Raw genomic sequence first — 19,210 nt, forward strand, 5'->3', positions numbered from 1 at the left:
AAGAATCCCATCTGGATCAAAGATTAAGTTACCTGTAAAGATCATAGAAGAGCCAATAAATCATACACCCAAGTTCTTTAAGTGCCTTGACTAGTCCAGATTCCAATATTAATAGCCCTGTCAGACTATTTATAGGAAATGTGTCCACAGGGATGGTAAGATGCGAAACATTTCTAAATATATCAGGTCAAATGACAATTATGCCATTAGTTAAGTTTGCCAGACAATATTTTGCCAAAGATGGTTTGCCAAAATATATTTTGACAGAAGGAAAAGGAAACATCCAAAGCATCTGCATACCAGAGTCTATAAAAGTCTCTTTGGAGTGCTGTGCCCAGTCTTGACAGAAAATTTCGAGGTAAGTGTTTGGCTCCTGTGAACTGCTGGGCAAACCATATACCTTTTTATTCCATTTAACTTCCTATAAGACTTGGATATCCACTTCTGTCATGGACTGACTCTATAAGCAGTAGCTGTATTGTAGGTTTGAAGGCAGCATGTTTTCCTTCAAATTATGTATTAGATCTGAATATCTGTGCAACACAAAATGAGGTTTTATGTTTTCAAGTAGCAGTGACCTCTGCCACCAAAATCAATAACAAAATTTAACAACTTTTAAGGAACAGGATGAAATCCAAGAGTTTAACATTTGTGGCAGGGATAACAGGCAATAGTAACATTTTTATCTGTCATAATGCAAGATGAATTATCCATAGCAAGTAATTTTTAGAAAGCTACTACTTGCTATCAGAAAAAAGAACTATTTCAGAGACTTTCAGTAGCATTAAAAAACCCCAAAAACAGAGACTCTGTTATGGGAACAGCCAAATTTGCTAGAGTTAAAAAGTTGAAATAATACTGCTAAACTTCACAACATACTGTACACTTAACTGCTGTTCTGTACATGGTCTCTTTGCTGGATGTCTAAGGATTAATTTTAGAGAGCTATGAAAGTATTTTCAGCCAAGACTGGGAAGTTTAAATCCAACTTTTGTCTTGCTTATACCTACTTTAATATTTCAAAAGATCAAAGTGCAAAAGATCTCCTTCCTTTCACAAAAAGATGTTCATTCACTGACACAACATATCTTGTAGCCTACAGAGGACCCTGCAGACTGTGGCTCCTGAAGAAGTGCAACAATGTCAACTCCAGACGCTGACATGGCCGCCTTTGGCGAGGCGGCTCCTTACCTCCGAAAATCGGAGAAGGAGAGAATTGAGGCCCAGAACAAACCTTTCGATGCCAAGACCTGTGTCTTTGTGGCACATCCAAAGGAGTCCTATGTGAAAGGGAAGATTGAGAGTAAGGATGCAGGGAAGATCACTGTCAAGACTGAAGGTGGAGAGGTGAATAAATTCAAAATGTACAAATAAAATTTAATTTCCACTCTAGGTTCTTAGCTGACATACATACATCTCTCTATTGTGTGGCAGACCCTGACTGTGAAAGAAGATCAAGTCTTCTCCATGAACCCTCCCAAGTATGACAAAATCGAGGACATGGCCATGATGACCCACCTGCACGAACCCGCTGTGCTGTACAACCTCAAAGAGCGTTACGCAGCCTGGATGATCTACGTAAGTGGCAGCAGCAGCTTCCTCTGGGCAGCCTCAGCAGCTGCTGGGCCAGCCTCAGGGGAAGCCAAGGTGCTGTGTCCCTTCCTTGCAGACCTACTCGGGTCTCTTCTGCGTCACCGTCAACCCCTACAAGTGGCTGCCGGTGTACAACCCCGAGGTGGTGTTGGCCTACCGAGGCAAGAAGCGCCAGGAGGCCCCTCCACACATCTTCTCCATCTCTGACAACGCCTATCAGTTCATGCTGACTGGTGAGTTTCATGATTTTCTTTAAAATCACTTGGCTGTAAACGCTCACAAAGGAGAAAAATGTCTTTTTTTGAAACAATAGTTCAGTTTAATGTTGCTGGGAATATGGATGTTCTGTCATCACTGTAAATAGATTTTTTATTGAACATCATAATTTAGATAAAGTTTATAGAAATCAATGTTAAATTTTCATGTCCAGTGTATTTGGAAGGATATGATTTAATATTGAATATATTGTCAGATTTTCCATTCAAGAAATTTGGATATATTTTAAATCTCTGCTTTTTCTCAGATGAAAGGATTGTTCTTTGAATGATTTGCTATGCAGGACTGAAAATCACTAGGGTGAATTTCTGTAAATAACGCTGTGTATAAATGGAAAGTACATTCAACATTGGAGCCAATGTTTTCTATGGTAGCTTTACAAAAACTCTAGAAGCAGTCTCAGTCAGAAATTGCAGTGAAACCTGCTCAGAAAATTGGTAACTTCCTTCCTCTGTCTCAATCAATTTCTTCTTTTCCATTCATTATTATAAATGAAAGAAATACCAAAGAAGGGTAGTGACAATGTTTCTAGCACTGTCTAAATAACTAGAATTTCAGGAAACAGCAGCTTGGTCAGCAATATAGATAACAGTATAATAACATGTATTTTAATTTGTTACAAGAAATTTTCTTCCCTCTTTTGTCCCCAGTTACTGTATTTAAATCTGTAGCATTCAGAGTGTTAAGAAAGTTAATCGGAAGAGAATTCAATGAAAACAAACAATATTAAATTGATGTTTGAGTACTGTGTCTTATCAGGGTCAAAGGTGTCATATGTTTAACCTTGCTGACTCCTTCATAAGACATGCAGAAACTTTGTGAGTGCAAACCCAGACTTCTCCACTAAAAGTTAGTTCCCTAATTGATTAGTCTATTCCTGGAGATTTTTCAGTTTTTATAGTGCAAAGGTTTTGTCAATGGAGTCACAATGGGAGTATAGGTTAAAAAAGCAACCAGACAAAATTATGGAAAGCAAACTCAGCTCAAGATATAGCAAAGAGAAATATTGAATCCAATTAAGTAAGTACCAAAAATTGAATATTCTAGATTATGGCAGACTACTCTGGTAAAGGTTACTACATATTTAGAATGTTACTTTGATTTTCTTTAGGCAATAATCAATTGGCCAACAACATAAAAAACATTCAGGAGACTTATTGATTGATCAGGAATGGTTGCTCCTATGTAATAAAGTTTATGAGATGCACATGCTTCAGTTCAATTCAGCTTGCTGATAGACAATTTAATCAGTAACTCTACAAAATTGATCATTAGTTGGAATACTTTTTACAAACAAAATGAATAGCATGACATGAAGGGAATTGCCAGAAAAAGAAGTGCAAGTGTGCTATACTTGGCATCATCTCAAGGTCATGACATCAACTTCCCAACTGGATCTAGGAACATTAAATATTGAAAAGGAAGTAGTAGGGGTGAAGGTAGAAAGGTTTATTAATGGAAATAGATGCCCAATCCTAGTGCACCTTCTAAAAGTCACAGGAAGAATTTTATCAATGATATTCATGACACATAATAATAATAATTTATTTTCTGCCTTGTTCACAGATCGTGAGAACCAGTCCATCCTGATCACGTAGGTACCCCCCCTGTGCGGGTCCCTGCGGGGCTGCCCGGTGCCAGGGCACCTCCTGCCTGACCACGCACCCTCTGCTTCTCTCTTGGCTTTGGCAGCGGAGAATCCGGGGCCGGGAAGACTGTGAACACAAAGCGTGTCATCCAGTACTTTGCAACAATTGCAGCCAGTGGGGACAAGAAAAAGGAGGAGCAGACCTCAGGCAAAATGCAGGTGAGGTCCCAGGGCTAGAAACCTGCAACAACTCAATTTCTTGATGAGCTAGATCATGACAAGAAGACATCTGTTCTAGGGGACACTTGAGGATCAAATCATCAGTGCCAACCCACTGCTGGAGGCCTTTGGAAATGCCAAGACCGTGAGGAACGACAATTCCTCGCGCTTTGTGAGTTCTTGCTTTGCATAAGATCTCCCCCCCTCATGGCAACACACTTGATGCCTGAGCAGTTCTTCATGCAAAGGAGATGTCAGCAGAACACATCCATGCTGACCTGCTGCTGCTTCTGCTTAACAGGGCAAATTCATCAGAATCCACTTTGGTGCCACAGGCAAACTGGCTTCTGCTGACATTGAAACTTGTAAGATTCTCCTGGAACGCTCCTATCCCTTCCCAAATTCCCATCTCCATGTACATTCCCACAAGTGTCTAACTCTTTCTACCTCTCTGGGCAGATCTGCTGGAGAAGTCCAGAGTCACTTTCCAGCTCAAGGCAGAAAGGAGCTACCACATCTTTTATCAGATCATGTCCAACAAGAAGCCAGAGCTAATTGGTAGGAAAGAGCATTATGGCTTTTTGGGGTTGATCACTCAGGAACAGCTCCCTCTCTTACCTGTTGGCAAAAATAAACCTATGCCTTGCCTTTTCCTATTTGCAGACATGCTCCTCATTACCACCAACCCCTATGATTTCCATTATGTGAGTCAAGGAGAGGTCACTGTCCCCAGCATTGATGACCAGGAGGAGCTGATGGCTACAGATGTAAGTAACACAGCAACAAGGTACCTACAGAGCATGCCTTGAGGGTGACATCTCTGACCCACTAAGGACACATTTTTGAATTCATTATTTTGACTGCAGAGTGCCATTGACATCCTGGGCTTCACTGCAGATGAGAAAACAGCCATCTACAAGCTGACAGGGGCTGTCATGCACTATGGGAACCTCAAGTTCAAGCAGAAACAACGAGAGGAGCAGGCAGAGCCTGATGGCACAGAAGGTACCCACAAATTCAGGGGCTGATTTGTGCCCTTCTCTGCCTCCAGAGGCGATATGTTAGCCTCCAGAGGCACACTGCAGTGGCCTGAGTCCCCACATACCACACAGAGAATTCCTTTTTTGCCCCAGTCCCTCTAACTGCAGAGGTGCTTTCCTAGTCATGGGAAGTTCCATTATTCTATCCAATGCTGGCTCCCCAAAATCATACTGCCTGAATGCAGAAACTTCCATTTCAACACAGGATATCTCTCTCTCTCTCTCTCTCTCTCAAATCTCTAAGCACTAAGACACCCTGATGGGCAATTGTGTTTTTGATGAAATAACTCCTGCAAGCTGTGCTACCCACAAATCCCCTTCCCACAGAGAGAAAATATGCCTTGCCTTATGTCCTGCTAGTGGCTTCTGTTGTTCTTCTGGGAAATTCCTGGTTCAAGCTCTTCCTATCCAAGCTATACTTGTTCCTGCTTTCAAAGGCCACCATCAGTAGTTTCCAGAATTTGCATTGCTTCACAGGCCTTCAATATGGAATGAGATAAATGTTCTTCCATTCCTAGAACGTGAAGAGCAAAGTTGTTCACAACACCTGTAGTATAGAGATTGTCCATGAACAAGTGCTTTTCTCTCCCCCCCCACCTCTAGTGGCTGACAAGGCTGCCTACCTAACTGGCCTCAACTCAGCTGAATTTCTCAAGGCCTTGTGTTACCCCCGAGTCAAGGTTGGGAATGAATTCGTGACCAAAGGTCAAAACGTGACACAGGTAACATCTGACAGTTGAAAATGCACAGCTTGAAGGACTATGTGCGCATTTTTCTTTGCCCCTCAGAGGTAATTCCAATCCTGTCTCCTCCGCTAGGTGAACAATGCTGTGGGTGCCCTGGCCAAGGCAATGTTTGAGAAGATGTTCCTGTGGATGGTTGTTCGTATCAACCAACAGCTGGACACGAAACAGCCCAGGCAGTACTTCATTGGTGTGCTGGACATTGCTGGCTTTGAGATCTTTGATGTAAGGAGCAAGGGTTTGACACCTTGACAGTGTCAATGGGCAAGGAGGGGTCAGGAGGACACAGGAACACACAGAGGACTAAGGCTCACACAGCTATGAGCCAGAGAGGTGGATGCTCTAGTAAAGGCAGTGGTCTGGCAAGTTCACAGCATGTTTCCTGTTCTGTGAATAGAGTGATGATGCAAGGACTTCTATGTCAGAACACAAAACCCCTCATATTATTGTTCTGAGACTTGGGAAATTCTTGGCTGAGACACTCAGGAGGTTTCTACCATCCAGCAGCTCAGAGAACTGGCACCATGGAGCTACTGAGCTTACCAAAGACTTGCAGCTGAGCAGCACAGTGAAAAAGAATTGTCACTTTTGCTTTGATTTGCAAAGTAATAATGAAAATCTCCTTCCAAGGACATTGAGTGTTAGAGTAGAAACACATGGTGGTAGAGTAGGGTTGGGACTGGTGTTTCAACTTCAAACAGCCTTAGGAGAATGGTGGCAAGGGCCTGTGTGTTTTAGCACCCCTTGAGAACCTGTGCACTTTTCCTTGCTTTGGGCAGTTCAACAGCTTTGAGCAGCTGTGCATCAACTTCACCAATGAGAAACTGCAACAGTTCTTCAACCACCACATGTTCGTGCTGGAGCAAGAGGAATACAAGAAGGAGGGGATTGAATGGGAGTTCATTGACTTTGGCATGGACCTGGCTGCCTGCATTGAGCTCATTGAGAAGGTACATTTCCCTTGCATGATATGATGGCTGTTGGAATTCTGTGATGTTTCTGAGGCACAGTCAGCTCAGAAAGAACTCACAGCCTGACAGGTAGCATTGCTTAAGGAAAGTACTTTTGTACTGAATTTTAGTTTTGCCTGGGAAAGAGAAATGGGGAAATGCATATGTGTGTCCTCAATCTTCCTCATCCAGTCTTCAAGCATGGAAAAGTAGCCTGGACTTCCACCAAAAGACTTGTAAAACAAACTGGATTCCGTCTCATTCCTTCTCCAAAGGCTCAAATCCAAAGTCCACAGACAAATTTGAGAAATAAATATCACATCACCTGACCTCCCCAAACTACAACGCCCCTTGTAGCTGTTTTTCCCCATATTTTTCTCTTTATCATTGCTTCCCCAATTCTACTACCAATTCTCATGTGAGCTGGATAGGCATTCCTACCAATTCCATGAAGATAGGCTGCAGGGAGGCAAGGGATGGCAGAAATAAACTCTTTGACTGAGAACAACTCCTGGTAAAACCAGGCTTTCATCCAGGCTGAGATGCTGCCAATAGTACAACAAGACTTTGATGTTCATAGTACAGGGTTCTTGTCATTGTCATAGAGTCACAGATTGGTTTGGGTTGGAAGGGACCATAAAGAACATTTTGTTCCAATCCCCTACCATGGTGGGGGACTCCTTCCACTAGACCAGGCAGGTGAATATCCCATCTAAAGCGACATTGAACATTTCCATTAACCTTCCCCTGTCACTTGTGATTTCTCCCAGCCCATGGGCATTTTCTCCATCCTGGAAGAGGAGTGCATGTTCCCCAAGGCAACTGACACCTCTTTCAAGAACAAGCTCTATGACCAGCACCTGGGCAAGTCCAACAATTTCCAGAAGCCCAAGCCAGGCAAAGGCAAGGCTGAGGCCCACTTCTCCCTGGTGCACTATGCTGGCACAGTGGACTACAACATCTCTGGCTGGCTGGAGAAGAACAAGGACCCTCTGAATGAAACTGTCATTGGGCTGTACCAGAAATCATCTGTGAAGACCCTGGCTTTACTCTTTGCCAGCTATGGTGGAGCCGATGCAGGTCAGTTTTTTTGTTGAAATTGTATTTTTAATATAGGACAATTTTTTTTAGAATTAAAGCTGTAAACACTAGAATGTAAAGTGGCTTTGTGTTTTGTAGTATCCAATATATCTTGTCCATATTATAAAACTTTTTTTATTTTCTTTTTTTTTCAGATGCTGGTGGTGGTGGCAAGAAGGGAGGCAAGAAGAAGGGTTCTTCTTTCCAGACTGTCTCAGCTCTTTTCAGGGTAATTAGAGTATTTAGTATCTCCTTAAAGATGGAAAGCCTTTTATTCTGAATCTGAAAGGTCTGTTTGCATTTTGGATATAACTCTTGTCATCCTTTAAAACCCTTCCCTTTCCATCCTTGTAACTTATACAATATTCCTTTTATAATACCATCTTTGAATATTCCTCAACGATATCTTAAGTTCACCTACTTGGATGGGAGTGAGTAACTTACCAGCTAACTTCCTTAAAATCCTCTCCATAGCATTCAGATATATTTCCTAGACTTTTTTATGTCTTTAGGCAGATTTTCAGTACTTACTCATAGTAAAATTTGAAAATAATAGATCAAACATAAAAAGCAAAAAGAAATTACTCCAACATTATAGGATTTTAAGACAATGACTGGATTTCAATGTGAAAAAAGAGCAAAGATTAAATTATATCAAATTAATGACTTCTGAGGTCAGTTTTCAGTTGTCTTCAAACTTTGAGACTGAATTACTATTAAAGAGTCATTTTATATGGACCACCCCCTCCATTTAGAAACAACTTACTTAGCTGAAAAATCAGATGCTAGTCATGCTCGATCAGGAGTGTGTCATTTATTTAATATCCCCAACACTATACCACAAGAATTACCAGCTCAAAGGAAAACTGTGAGATGATAGCCCTGTATTTGGATGAGGAGGTCAAGGAAAAGTAATGCTAACCATTATTCTGTAAAAGAACTTCAATACCAAAATTTGGGACCCTTCAGCTTCCAATTTTCCTTTGGGGAGTTCTGCAACTTGTTTTAGAGAAGAAAGGTCTGCATCCTGAAACACCAGTTTGTTACATCCACTGTTAAGATTCTACTGCTTACCCTTAATAATGTAAACTTCATTTCATGATCTCACAGGAGAATTTAAACAAGCTGATGGCTAACTTGAGAAGCACTCACCCCCATTTTGTACGGTGCATCATCCCCAATGAGACTAAAACACCTGGTAAGGCAAGCCAAGGGGAGGAAAGCTTGAGCAGCAGAAGCTCTTCTCCTGAGTGCCAAACAGCAGGGTAGTCACTAATGCTGGTATTTGTCAGGTGCCATGGAGCATGAGCTGGTGCTGCACCAGCTGCGCTGTAACGGCGTGCTGGAAGGGATCAGGATCTGCAGGAAAGGGTTCCCCAGCAGAGTCCTCTATGCTGACTTCAAACAGAGGTAAGAGCTCTGAACCTTTCTGCCAATGCAGAGCAAACTGACGAGCCTGATCATCTTATAATATACTTTGAACTTTTTATTTTAAATTGGCACTGCTCATACATGTAGATGTTTCACCATCAGTTTATGGTGATGTGGCAGTGCTGAGATCAGGATTGTTTTGTACTTAGAATTACTATTTAAAGCATTTCCCATATCCTCGCCTTAGAGGGTGAACTGTCTCTAGGCATGAGATTGGTTCAATGGTACAGTCTGAAAAGTTATGGTGGTTGTTTCAACGAATGAGATTTCTTAATGTTCTGTTTTCTCCTACAGATACAGAGTACTTAATGCCAGTGCTATCCCAGAGGGACAGTTCATGGACAACAAGAAAGCTTCAGAGAAGCTCCTTGGGTCCATCGATGTTGACCACACCCAGTACCGATTTGGTCACACCAAGGTAAAAACAAGACCTGTGTTAAAAGTTTGTCCAAACCAGTGAGAGCGGGCTCTGTCAGGGAATCAGGCACAGCACAGTAACATAACAGAGCTGCCAGACTAGGGGCTACTACCAGCATGTGCCCAGTCTCACTGTACTCAAGGCAAGTGAAGATGACCCAGGAATGGTAGTCAGACTCAACTGAGAGTCCACACCATCAGTCAAGTCTGTTACAATAAAATGATCTAAGTTGAAGCCATAAAACCTTGTTTTTCAACATTTGTCAGGGTCACATATAGGTAGGCTAAAAAGGCAAGGCCCTAGTCATTAATTCATGGACATAGACACAGAAGTGAGATTGGTCTAACATCAAACCAGGAATTAAAAGGTCATGGTAGAGCTCACCAGTGTCCATGACCAGGTATAGGAGTGGCTGAGGCTGTGGCTGAATTGGAAACCAGTACTCATGACACATGGGTCAGACAAGGACTGAATGCTTAGGGCTGAGATTATGGGAAGTCCTAAGCCCTTGGACAGAGTTTATGGGAGAGGGCCCAAGGTGATACTGATCATGGCCATTAAACTCTTTCAGCAACCTGAATGACTCTGTGCTCTGTTCTATCCTACATCACAATTACATGGTGCAACATTTAATTTCTCAAGGTGTTCTTCAAAGCTGGGTTGCTGGGACTCCTGGAGGAGATGAGAGATGACAAGTTGGCAGAAATCATCACTCGCACACAAGCCAGGTGCAGGGGCTTCCTGATGAGAGTGGAGTATAGGAGAATGGTGGAGAGGAGGTAGATATTTCTCATAATTAGTTGATTTTCATGGAACTTTACTGATGAAGTTTAAATTAAGCACACCATATCCATATAATAACTGTGTGAATTTCAATCAGAGAGTCCATCTTCTGCATCCAGTACAACGTTCGCTCATTCATGAATGTCAAACACTGGCCATGGATGAAGCTGTTCTTCAAGATCAAGCCCTTGCTGAAGAGTGCAGAGTCTGAGAAGGAGATGGCCAACATGAAGGAAGAATTTGAGAAAACAAAGGAGGAGCTTGCAAAGTCTGAAGCAAAGCGGAAGGAGCTGGAAGAGAAAATGGTGGCCCTGGTGCAGGAGAAAAATGACCTGCAGCTCCAAGTGCAGGCTGTGAGTATCACGGTTTATTTTCCTCTGGAAAAAGAATGATGTACTGTCAGAATGCTTCTTGTCCTGCAAAGAGACTCATAGAAAGACCTACTTTTCCTACATACAATAAAGCCTTGATTATTTTCAGAAACATGGATACTTCCTATTAAAACTCAAAAAGGACAAGGGAGTTTCTTAACAACCGATGAAATGATCAGCTAGTTACCACGGAAGATCCTAGACGTGGCCTGGAAAGAAGCCACAGAGGTAGCTGATAGGCTAGAACTTTATTTGCCATGCAGTTTATAGAAAAGTGATAAATTTCTTTCTCAAAAAAAGTGTTCTCAAAAATTGAAAAGCCACTAAGTAACAAATATTTTAAGGCTATGTTGAGACAACCAAAGAAAAAGTGAGTAGATACAATTGCCATGAGGGAAAAAAAAAATGTTCCAAGCCCTTACTCATGCTGAAATTAGAAATTGAATTAGAATGTTCTGTTCTGTATTAGTGCTTATTGTATGAGGCATTGTCACAGATAACTGCCCTGGGAGACAAATATAGGAGACACAAAAACTTAAGAATAAATATTGATTCGAAATGACAAGGTTTACCAGTAGACATCACTCAAGATCCTTCTATTGCTGATCTTGAAGATCAGGTTCAGCTGCTACTTTTAAACCTACCTACTCTATGATTAAAAAAGGCAGAGCAGAGAATGTTCAAAACAGTAGAACCCACAAATTTCTATCTCCCCACCAGGAAGCAGATAGCTTGGCTGATGCTGAGGAAAGGTGTGACCAGCTCATCAAAAACAAAATCCAGCTGGAAGCCAAAATTAAGGAGCTGACAGAAAGGGCTGAGGATGAAGAAGAAATTAATGCTGAGCTGACAGCCAAGAAGAGGAAGCTGGAGGATGAATGTTCAGAGCTGAAGAAAGATATTGATGACCTTGAGCTAACACTGGCCAAGGTGGAGAAGGAAAAACATGCCACTGAAAACAAGGTATGAGGTAGAACCTGTCACTCGCACTCCAGAAAAGAGCCCTGTGCTATTACAGGACTTCTATAGCTGCTTCCTTTATTTATATTTGGTCCCTTCTTCTCAAAGGTGAAAAACCTGACTGAGGAGATGGCAGCTTTGGACGAGACCATTGCCAAGCTGACAAAAGAGAAGAAAGCCCTCCAAGAGGCCCATCAGCAGACCCTGGATGACCTGCAGGTAGAGGAAGACAAAGTCAATACTCTGACCAAATCCAAGACCAAGCTGGAACAGCAAGTGGATGATGTAAGCACACAGACATAGAGCAGGAACAGGACAGGTATGGAGTCCAACGTGGCTGGCAGAGGGCTGATGGTCTTGTTGTGTTTAGCTGGAAGGGTCCCTGGAGCAAGAGAAGAAACTGCGCATGGACCTGGAGAGAGCAAAGAGGAAACTGGAAGGAGACCTGAAGCTGGCCCAGGACAGCATCATGGATTTGGAGAATGATAAGCAGCAGCTGGATGAGAAACTGAAGAAGTAAGTGTGGTTCTGGGGCACCTGAGTGCTGGGCTGCAGCACTTGTCTTTTTTCTTGGAGCTCTAACACGGTTCACTTGTCCCAAAGGAAAGACTTTGAAATCAGCCAGATCCAGAGCAAGATTGAAGATGAACAAGCCCTGGGCATGCAATTTCAGAAGAAGATCAAGGAGCTGCAGGCAAGTCTCTGTTCCTTGCCCTGCCTTGCTCAGGCTCAGCTCAGGCAGGAGGAGGGCACAGCTGTGAAGGGTCCCTGCTGTTCTGCAGGCCCGCATAGAGGAGCTGGAGGAGGAAATTGAGGCAGAGCGAACCTCTCGCGCTAAAGCAGAGAAGCATCGCGCTGACCTGTCCAGGGAGCTGGAGGAGATCAGCGAGCGCCTGGAAGAAGCAGGAGGAGCCACAGCAGCTCAGATTGAGATGAACAAGAAGCGTGAGGCAGAGTTCCAGAAGATGCGCCGTGACCTGGAAGAGGCCACGCTGCAGCACGAAGCTACGGCTTCTGCCCTGCGCAAGAAGCACGCGGACAGCACAGCTGAGCTGGGCGAGCAGATCGACAACCTGCAACGCGTGAAGCAGAAGCTGGAGAAGGAGAAAAGTGAGCTGAAGATGGAGATTGACGACTTGGCCAGCAACATGGAGTCTGTCTCCAAAGCCAAGGTATGGAGTTGCAGGAGAAAATGCTCACAAGAACAAAGTGTGGCAAAAAACTTGCCTCTGACACACACATTCTCAGAAACAAAATCTCCACTGTGACAATAAGGCAGAGTGCAGACCATCATCTCTTTTCCTTTTCTGTGTTTTCTCTCTAGGCCAATCTGGAGAAGATGTGCCGCACACTGGAAGATCAGCTGAGTGAGCTTAAAACTAAGGATGAGCAGAATCAACGCATGATCAACGACCTCAATACGCAAAGAGCTCGTCTGCAGACAGAGTCAGGTGAGACATCCTCATCCCCAAAGTTCAACAGCAGGACCTCTGTGCTCTGAGAGTACAAGTGGCAGCTGGTATAAGCTCTCCAGACCATTCCAGATTACATGGCTTTACAAGCAGAAGTTGTCATAAGAGGAACAATCTACTTCCTTTTTTTCCTTTCCTATTCCAGGTGAATTTTCCCGCCAGGTGGAGGAGAAAGATGCTCTGATCTCTCAGCTGTCTAGGGGCAAGCAAGGATTTACCCAACAGATTGAGGAACTCAAGAGACATCTAGAGGAAGAAATCAAGGTCTGGAAGTACTCTAGTGTCCACAGCCTACATCACCCCCAAAAGCATCCGCAGAATCATGTCTGACGCTAGACTGCTTCAGTGTTCTTTCCCCAAACACACATAGGACTGGAGGGAACAGCACTAATGCACAACCCATCACTCTACCACAAGGGAGGGAAGGAAGCAGGATGCTGTATGTGTTGGAGGAAGTATTCCACATGAGATTCTTCCATGAGATTCTGAAGATCCTCTAAGACAGGATTCAGCCACACATGTGTGACCATATATACAAACAGCAGATTACTGTCCCAAGAGTCCTAAATGCATCCTGATGCTCCAGAATATGTCAATGAGGGCTTCACCAGCTCCAAGCTATACATTTGCCCAATAATTCATTTAAATTTCATTTTCAAGTTCACAGTCAAGAGGGATTTAAATATAAGTATTCAAGTTTGCCAAACCCAATGTCTCCACAGGCCAAGAATGCCCTGGCCCACGCCCTGCAGTCCGCTCGCCACGACTGTGACTTGCTCCGGGAACAATATGAGGAGGAGCAGGAGGCCAAGGGGGAGCTGCAGCGAGCCCTGTCCAAGGCAAATGGTGAAGTGGCCCAGTGGAGAACGAAATACGAGACGGACGCGATTCAGCGCACGGAGGAGCTCGAGGAGGCCAAGTATGTGGGGAAGCAGAATGGGAAATGACAGGAGAAGACTGAAATTGGTCACGAGAAATTAGAAACTCTGAGTGTGGCTTAGGATAAGAATGGTGGGAGTGAAGCAAGAATATACCGTCTTTGTAAAAAACGGGGGGAGAGAGAAAAAAATGCAGATTGGAACTAGAAAACATAGCCTTTAGAAGTGCTAAAACAGGCCTAATCCTCCCAAGGTGATAGGACAAAGCAAAGTATAGATCCTTACATATCTGTGAAAAGTGCACAGTTCAAAACCCTTAAAGTGATCAGCTGACCTCTCTCAAGTACAGAACTGATTCCCTTCCAAGCTCTAACGTGCAGCTGTGCTTGTCTCCTCCCAGGAAGAAGCTGGCCCAGCGCCTGCAGGATGCAGAGGAGCATGTTGAGGCTGTCAATGCCAAATGTGCCTCCCTGGAAAAGACAAAGCAGAGGCTGCAGAATGAAGTGGAGGACCTGATGATTGACGTGGAGAGATCCAATGCTGCCTGTGCTGCTCTGGATAAGAAGCAGAAGAACTTTGACAAGGTCTTTTGGCCTCCAGCACCAGCACTCCTGGCCAGAGCAGGGCCCCGTGATGGCCACAGCCCTACTCACCCCCCGTTTCTCTTCAGATCCTGGCAGAATGGAAGCAGAAGTATGAGGAAACACAGGCTGAGCTGGAGGCCTCGCAGAAGGAGTCGCGCTCTCTGAGCACAGAGCTGTTCAAGATGAAGAATGCCTATGAGGAGTCCTTGGACCACCTGGAAACAATGAAGCGGGAGAACAAGAACTTGCAGCGTAAGCCCCTGGCCCTCTGCTCCTCCCTGGCCTTTCTCACTATCAGCCATTCCCACCATTCTTCATGGCTCTGTGCCTGCAGGTCTGCAGAGATGCCTGGCACCTTGGTGGGACAGGGCCCTTCCCATTCTGCTCTGTGCCTGACCGTGCCATTGATCTTTGTTCCCACAGAGGAGATTTCCGACCTCACGGAGCAGATTGCGGAGGGAGGAAAGGCAATTCATGAGCTGGAGAAAGTGAAGAAGCAGATTGAGCAGGAGAAATCTGAACTTCAAGCCTCCCTGGAGGAAGCTGAGGTACAGACAAGGCTAATTAATGATGGCCCCACCAAGAGTATGGGTGTAGTCTTTTGGAGACAGAGCAGGATCCAAGCCATCCTTTCTTGTGGGACTGCATGAAAGATTACTTTGAAAATAAAACATCCTTTGTGCTGAATTGTGCAGGCCTCCCTGGAACATGAGGAGGGGAAGATCCTGCGCCTGCAGCTTGAGCTCAACCAAGTGAAGTCTGAGATTGACAGGAAGATAGCAGAGAAAGATGAGGAGATTGACCAGCTGAAGAGGAACCACCTGAGAGTCGTGGACTCGATGCAGAGCACTCTGGATGCTGAGATCAGGAGCAGGAATGAGGCCCTGAGACTGAAGAAGAAGATGGAAGGAGACCTGAATGAAATGGAGATCCAGCTGAGCCATGCCAACCGCCAGGCTTCCGAGGCACAGAAGAACCTGAGGAACACCCAGGCTGTGCTCAAGGTCCGTTCAGCAGAGCTACAGAAAGAGAAATGAGATTGATGACATTTCTGCCATTCAAGCACCCACTGATGCCTGGTAATTTTCCTTGTCTCTCTTTCCAGGACGCTCAGCTGCACTTGGATGATGCTCTCAGGACTCAAGATGACCTGAAGGAGCAGGTGGCCATGGTGGAGCGCAGAGCAAACCTGCTGCAGGCTGAAGTTGAGGAGCTCCGGGCAGCCCTGGAGCAGACAGAGCGGTCGAGGAAATTGGCTGAGCAGGAGCTTCTGGATGCCACTGAACGTGCACAGCTCCTCCACACCCAGGTAAGATGCTGTTGGAAATTTTTCCCATTCACAAGTGATAACAAAGACTGAAATTGTTATTCATCTTTTAAGTGACTTCTATGTACACATTTGAAGAAATGTGCTGCAATATGTCCCCTCCATCCAGCCCTCAATATCTGGTTTACTGCTCTGGTGCCAAAGAAGTCTCTTGCACTAAAGACTTTCCTAAACCCTAGCCACATTTTCAGGCCTTGATGTGGAGGCATTTGGTCTGACAGTAGGAATCTTGTCTTTCCTGTTGCACAGAACACCAGCCTGATCAACACCAAGAAGAAGCTGGAAACGGACATTTCCCAGATCCAGAGTGAAATGGAGGATACCATCCAGGAAGCCCGCAATGCTGAGGAGAAGGCCAAGAAGGCCATCACAGATGTGAGTTGGACACTCCTGGCATTGCTGATGGTGAATGTAGTCTCCCCAAAATATCTCCAGTCCCAAAATGGCTTTGACCCTTTGCTCTGATCAGGCGGCCATGATGGCAGAAGAGCTGAAGAAGGAGCAGGACACCAGTGCCCACCTGGAGAGGATGAAGAAGAACCTGGACCAGACAGTGAAGGACCTGCAGCACCGTCTGGAAGAGGCCGAGCAGCTGGCACTGAAGGGGGGGAAGAAACAACTTCAGAAGCTGGAGGCCAGGGTGTGTAGGGCTGGGGCTGTGCCTGAGTGAGCGTGTCCCTCCTTGGAGAGACATTGCCAGGGCAGCTGCAGAGCTGGGCTTGTCCTTGCAGGTGCGGGAGCTGGAAGGGGAGGTTGATGCTGAGCAGAAGCGCAGCGCTGAAGCCGTGAAGGGTGTGCGCAAGTACGAGCGCAGGGTGAAGGAACTCACCTACCAGGTAAGGCAGGAGCTCTCCTGCTCTCACTGGGCTTTCTCACAGTGAGTCACATTTTGCCCATATCATCCCCATGGGGAATTGTTAACCTCATGTGATGCAGAACCAAGAATTGACTCTCTAATCTGTTTACCAACTCTTTAGTCTGAGGAAGACAGGAAGAATGTCCTGAGGCTTCAGGATCTGGTGGACAAGCTGCAAATGAAAGTGAAATCCTACAAGAGACAAGCTGAGGAGGCTGTAAGTATCACTCTGAGAATGGGTAAAAATTCCATTAGGGCAGAACACACATTGAATGAGTCTGAATACCAGGAGGGGTATGAAAGAAACTCCGAAGACACTACATTTTTGGCCATGCTGTTTTGCTATAGTTTCATGAGGCCTTGGTGAGCTCTGGGCACCCTGCATTCAGGGACATTCATTAAGGGAAGCTCTGCAGCCTGTTTCACAGAGGAGGCCAGAGTAAACAAACCCAGGGGCCACACCCAGTGACTGACAAAGTCCTGAATCTCTGCTACTAATCAGCAGGAGAAGGCTTCCTGGTCTTCTTAACCCCATAATTCATACAGACAAGTAGTGTGAGGGTAATTACAGAAATGATAAATCGAAGGGATGAAATAGATTCTCACATGTGACACAGTCCTGGTGAAGCTTGTCCCAGTAGGGTCCTGTGAAAGGGAGGATGAGGAGCTCTGTGTGAGTCTGATTTGCAGCCCCATAAGGCTGACTTGCAGCAGGATGAAACCCCTGCCCTGGGCTCCTCACCCCTGACTCCCTCTCCCCACACAGGAGGAGCTGTCCAATGTCAACCTGTCCAAGTTCCGCAAGATCCAGCACGAGCTGGAGGAGGCCGAGGAGCGGGCTGACATTGCAGAGTCACAGGTCAACAAGCTCCGAGTGAAGAGCCGTGACATTCATGGCAAGAAGATAGAAGAGGAAGAGTGAGGATGTCACCAGGCAGCAAAGTGACCTGAGGGCTGCACAAAATGTGGACCCTCTCTCACTGTCTTCCAGATTTGATATTTGCAACCATCTCAATACATAGGCAATAAAGAGTAGATTCATTTGCATTCACATCATGTGTAGTTATAATTTGTTTTTGTTTTTTATGTGTGTGGTCTGTATGACCACATAGTTTTGGATACGGTTTTTCCTTATAAAACCTTTGTGTAGCTTTGCGGTGGTACAGCTTTTTATAATCTAATTTCCCAATGATTATCCCTTCAATAACACTTTAGCCAATGAGCAATGAAAGCTTCTTACTCACATAAATAATCCTGAAATACACAGAGTGAAAGAGAAAAGTTGTTTGTGCTGTTGCCCGTGTTGGTCAAGCGGCTGTTGAGTAAGTCAGAGTGGTGTTGAATAGGAAGAACACATTTCCAATGAAATTATGTTAGTTATTTCAGGCACTAAGGAAGGACAAGGAATTATACATTAGAAATGTACATTAGAAGGCTTCCATGATACTCAGCAAACAGTGCCATTAAGTAATACACCAAATTGAAGATTGTTAAATCACAAAATTGTACAGATATGGAAACAAAATGCAGTGCCATTTGTGAAGAGATGGACTCTGGGCTGAGAATCCCCTGTCAGGAGGGAGTTCTGCCACATGTTCTGCATAATTGTGTGAAAATATCAGCTTGTTTCTCAGCAGTGGTAGCAGAAGAGAAAGAACGAGGTCAAGGAGACCAATTACACCCAGGGACTTAGGAAGATAAGTTTTCTAAGATAACCTTGTATAGAAGGAAATGGGAAGAGTGCACGTCTGTAAGAAGATGCACCATTTATTGGAAATGTGTATCAAATACCTTCCCTGTCTCAGAAGATAGCCATACATGTTTGAACCCTGCATGTGGACCTGAAATCTTGGGATATATTCATGGAGGTATATGAAATGGTACCAGTAAGTCCCATCAGGGAGATCAGCTTCAGGCTGGAGGCCCAAGGCAGTGTTGGGGACTGGGCAGGAATGTGAGCACCCCACCAGTTTTGTGGAAGTTGAGATGAGGGGTAAGCACTGGCAGGCATTGCGAGGAAACTGCCTGTCTGCTCCCTCACAGGTGGAGAGACACTGAACAGACCATGGGTGCAATGAGGCAGTGGCCCACTGTCCCACACTTACCTCTGGCCATTGGTGATGTGAAGAAAGCCCAGACAGCTGAGGCGATGCCCCAGCGTGGGTGCTGGTGTAGGGCACAAAGACATCAGCTGGGCTGTGGTCATGCCTTTTGCCTCACCATTTAGGCTGTTGATGTCAGGACAAGGCTCCTTCAGCTTTATTCTTGGCTTCAGGGCCCATCAGGCTCCTGTCAGTCACAGGGAGCTGCCGGGCAGCAGCTGACCAGGCCTCTGCTCCAGCACCCAGTGCCAGGGGATGGCAGCCTGGAGCCATCGAGGGGACCCTGCTCTGGGCCCTGCTCCTCTGCAGACCAGCAGGGAGATCTCCCTGAAACCTGGGTGCTTCAAACCTGCTGAAACTGCTGGGCCCATCTTGTTGAAACCTGGGTGCTTCAAACCTGCTGAAACTGCTAGGCCCATCTTGTTGAAACCTGGGTGCTTCAAACCTCCAGAAACTGCCTGGCCTGTCTCACTGTAATCTGGGTGCTTCAAAACTCCTGAAACTGCTGGGAGATCTCTCTGAAACCCGGGTGCTTCAAA

At 45.1% G+C, this 19,210-nt stretch overlaps 1 protein-coding gene across 1 annotated transcript; it reads left to right on the forward strand.

The window, feature by feature from the left end:
• The first annotated feature begins 1,140 nt into the window (after nt 1–1,140).
• On the forward strand, nt 1,141–17,491 carry LOC129128070 (myosin heavy chain, skeletal muscle, adult). Its single transcript, XM_054645164.2, has 38 exons — nt 1,141–1,347; nt 1,435–1,578; nt 1,670–1,826; nt 3,436–3,463; nt 3,562–3,676; nt 3,756–3,848; nt 3,978–4,041; nt 4,136–4,234; nt 4,340–4,443; nt 4,543–4,681; nt 5,320–5,438; nt 5,535–5,684; nt 6,239–6,409; nt 7,180–7,489; nt 7,645–7,718; nt 8,600–8,687; nt 8,782–8,899; nt 9,215–9,338; nt 9,981–10,117; nt 10,219–10,474; nt 11,213–11,455; nt 11,561–11,737; nt 11,823–11,968; nt 12,056–12,146; nt 12,235–12,624; nt 12,777–12,903; nt 13,070–13,188; nt 13,647–13,843; nt 14,203–14,386; nt 14,473–14,638; nt 14,810–14,934; nt 15,082–15,390; nt 15,492–15,695; nt 15,963–16,088; nt 16,183–16,353; nt 16,445–16,549; nt 16,691–16,786; nt 17,336–17,491. Exons 1-38 carry the CDS (start codon nt 1,141–1,143, stop codon nt 17,489–17,491), a joined length of 5,829 nt encoding a protein of 1,942 aa, XP_054501139.1.
• The last annotated feature ends 1,719 nt before the right edge of the window (nt 17,492–19,210 follow it).

The sequence above is a fragment of the Agelaius phoeniceus genome, chromosome 19 (genome assembly GCF_051311805.1).
Source record: "Agelaius phoeniceus isolate bAgePho1 chromosome 19, bAgePho1.hap1, whole genome shotgun sequence".
NCBI classification, from domain to species: domain Eukaryota; kingdom Metazoa; phylum Chordata; class Aves; order Passeriformes; family Icteridae; genus Agelaius; species Agelaius phoeniceus.

Bases quoted from the DNA above. Each gene is read 5' to 3' on its own strand.
- LOC129128070 (XM_054645164.2), top strand. From the start codon at position 1,141: ATGTCAACTCCAGACGCTGACATGGCCGCCTTTGGCGAGGCGGCTCCT. The intron at 3,464-3,561 runs GTAGGTACCCCC...TGGCTTTGGCAG, and splicing joins AACCAGTCCATCCTGATCAC to CGGAGAATCCGGGGCCGGGA. The intron at 7,719-8,599 runs GTAATTAGAGTA...ATGATCTCACAG, and splicing joins CTGTCTCAGCTCTTTTCAGG to GAGAATTTAAACAAGCTGAT.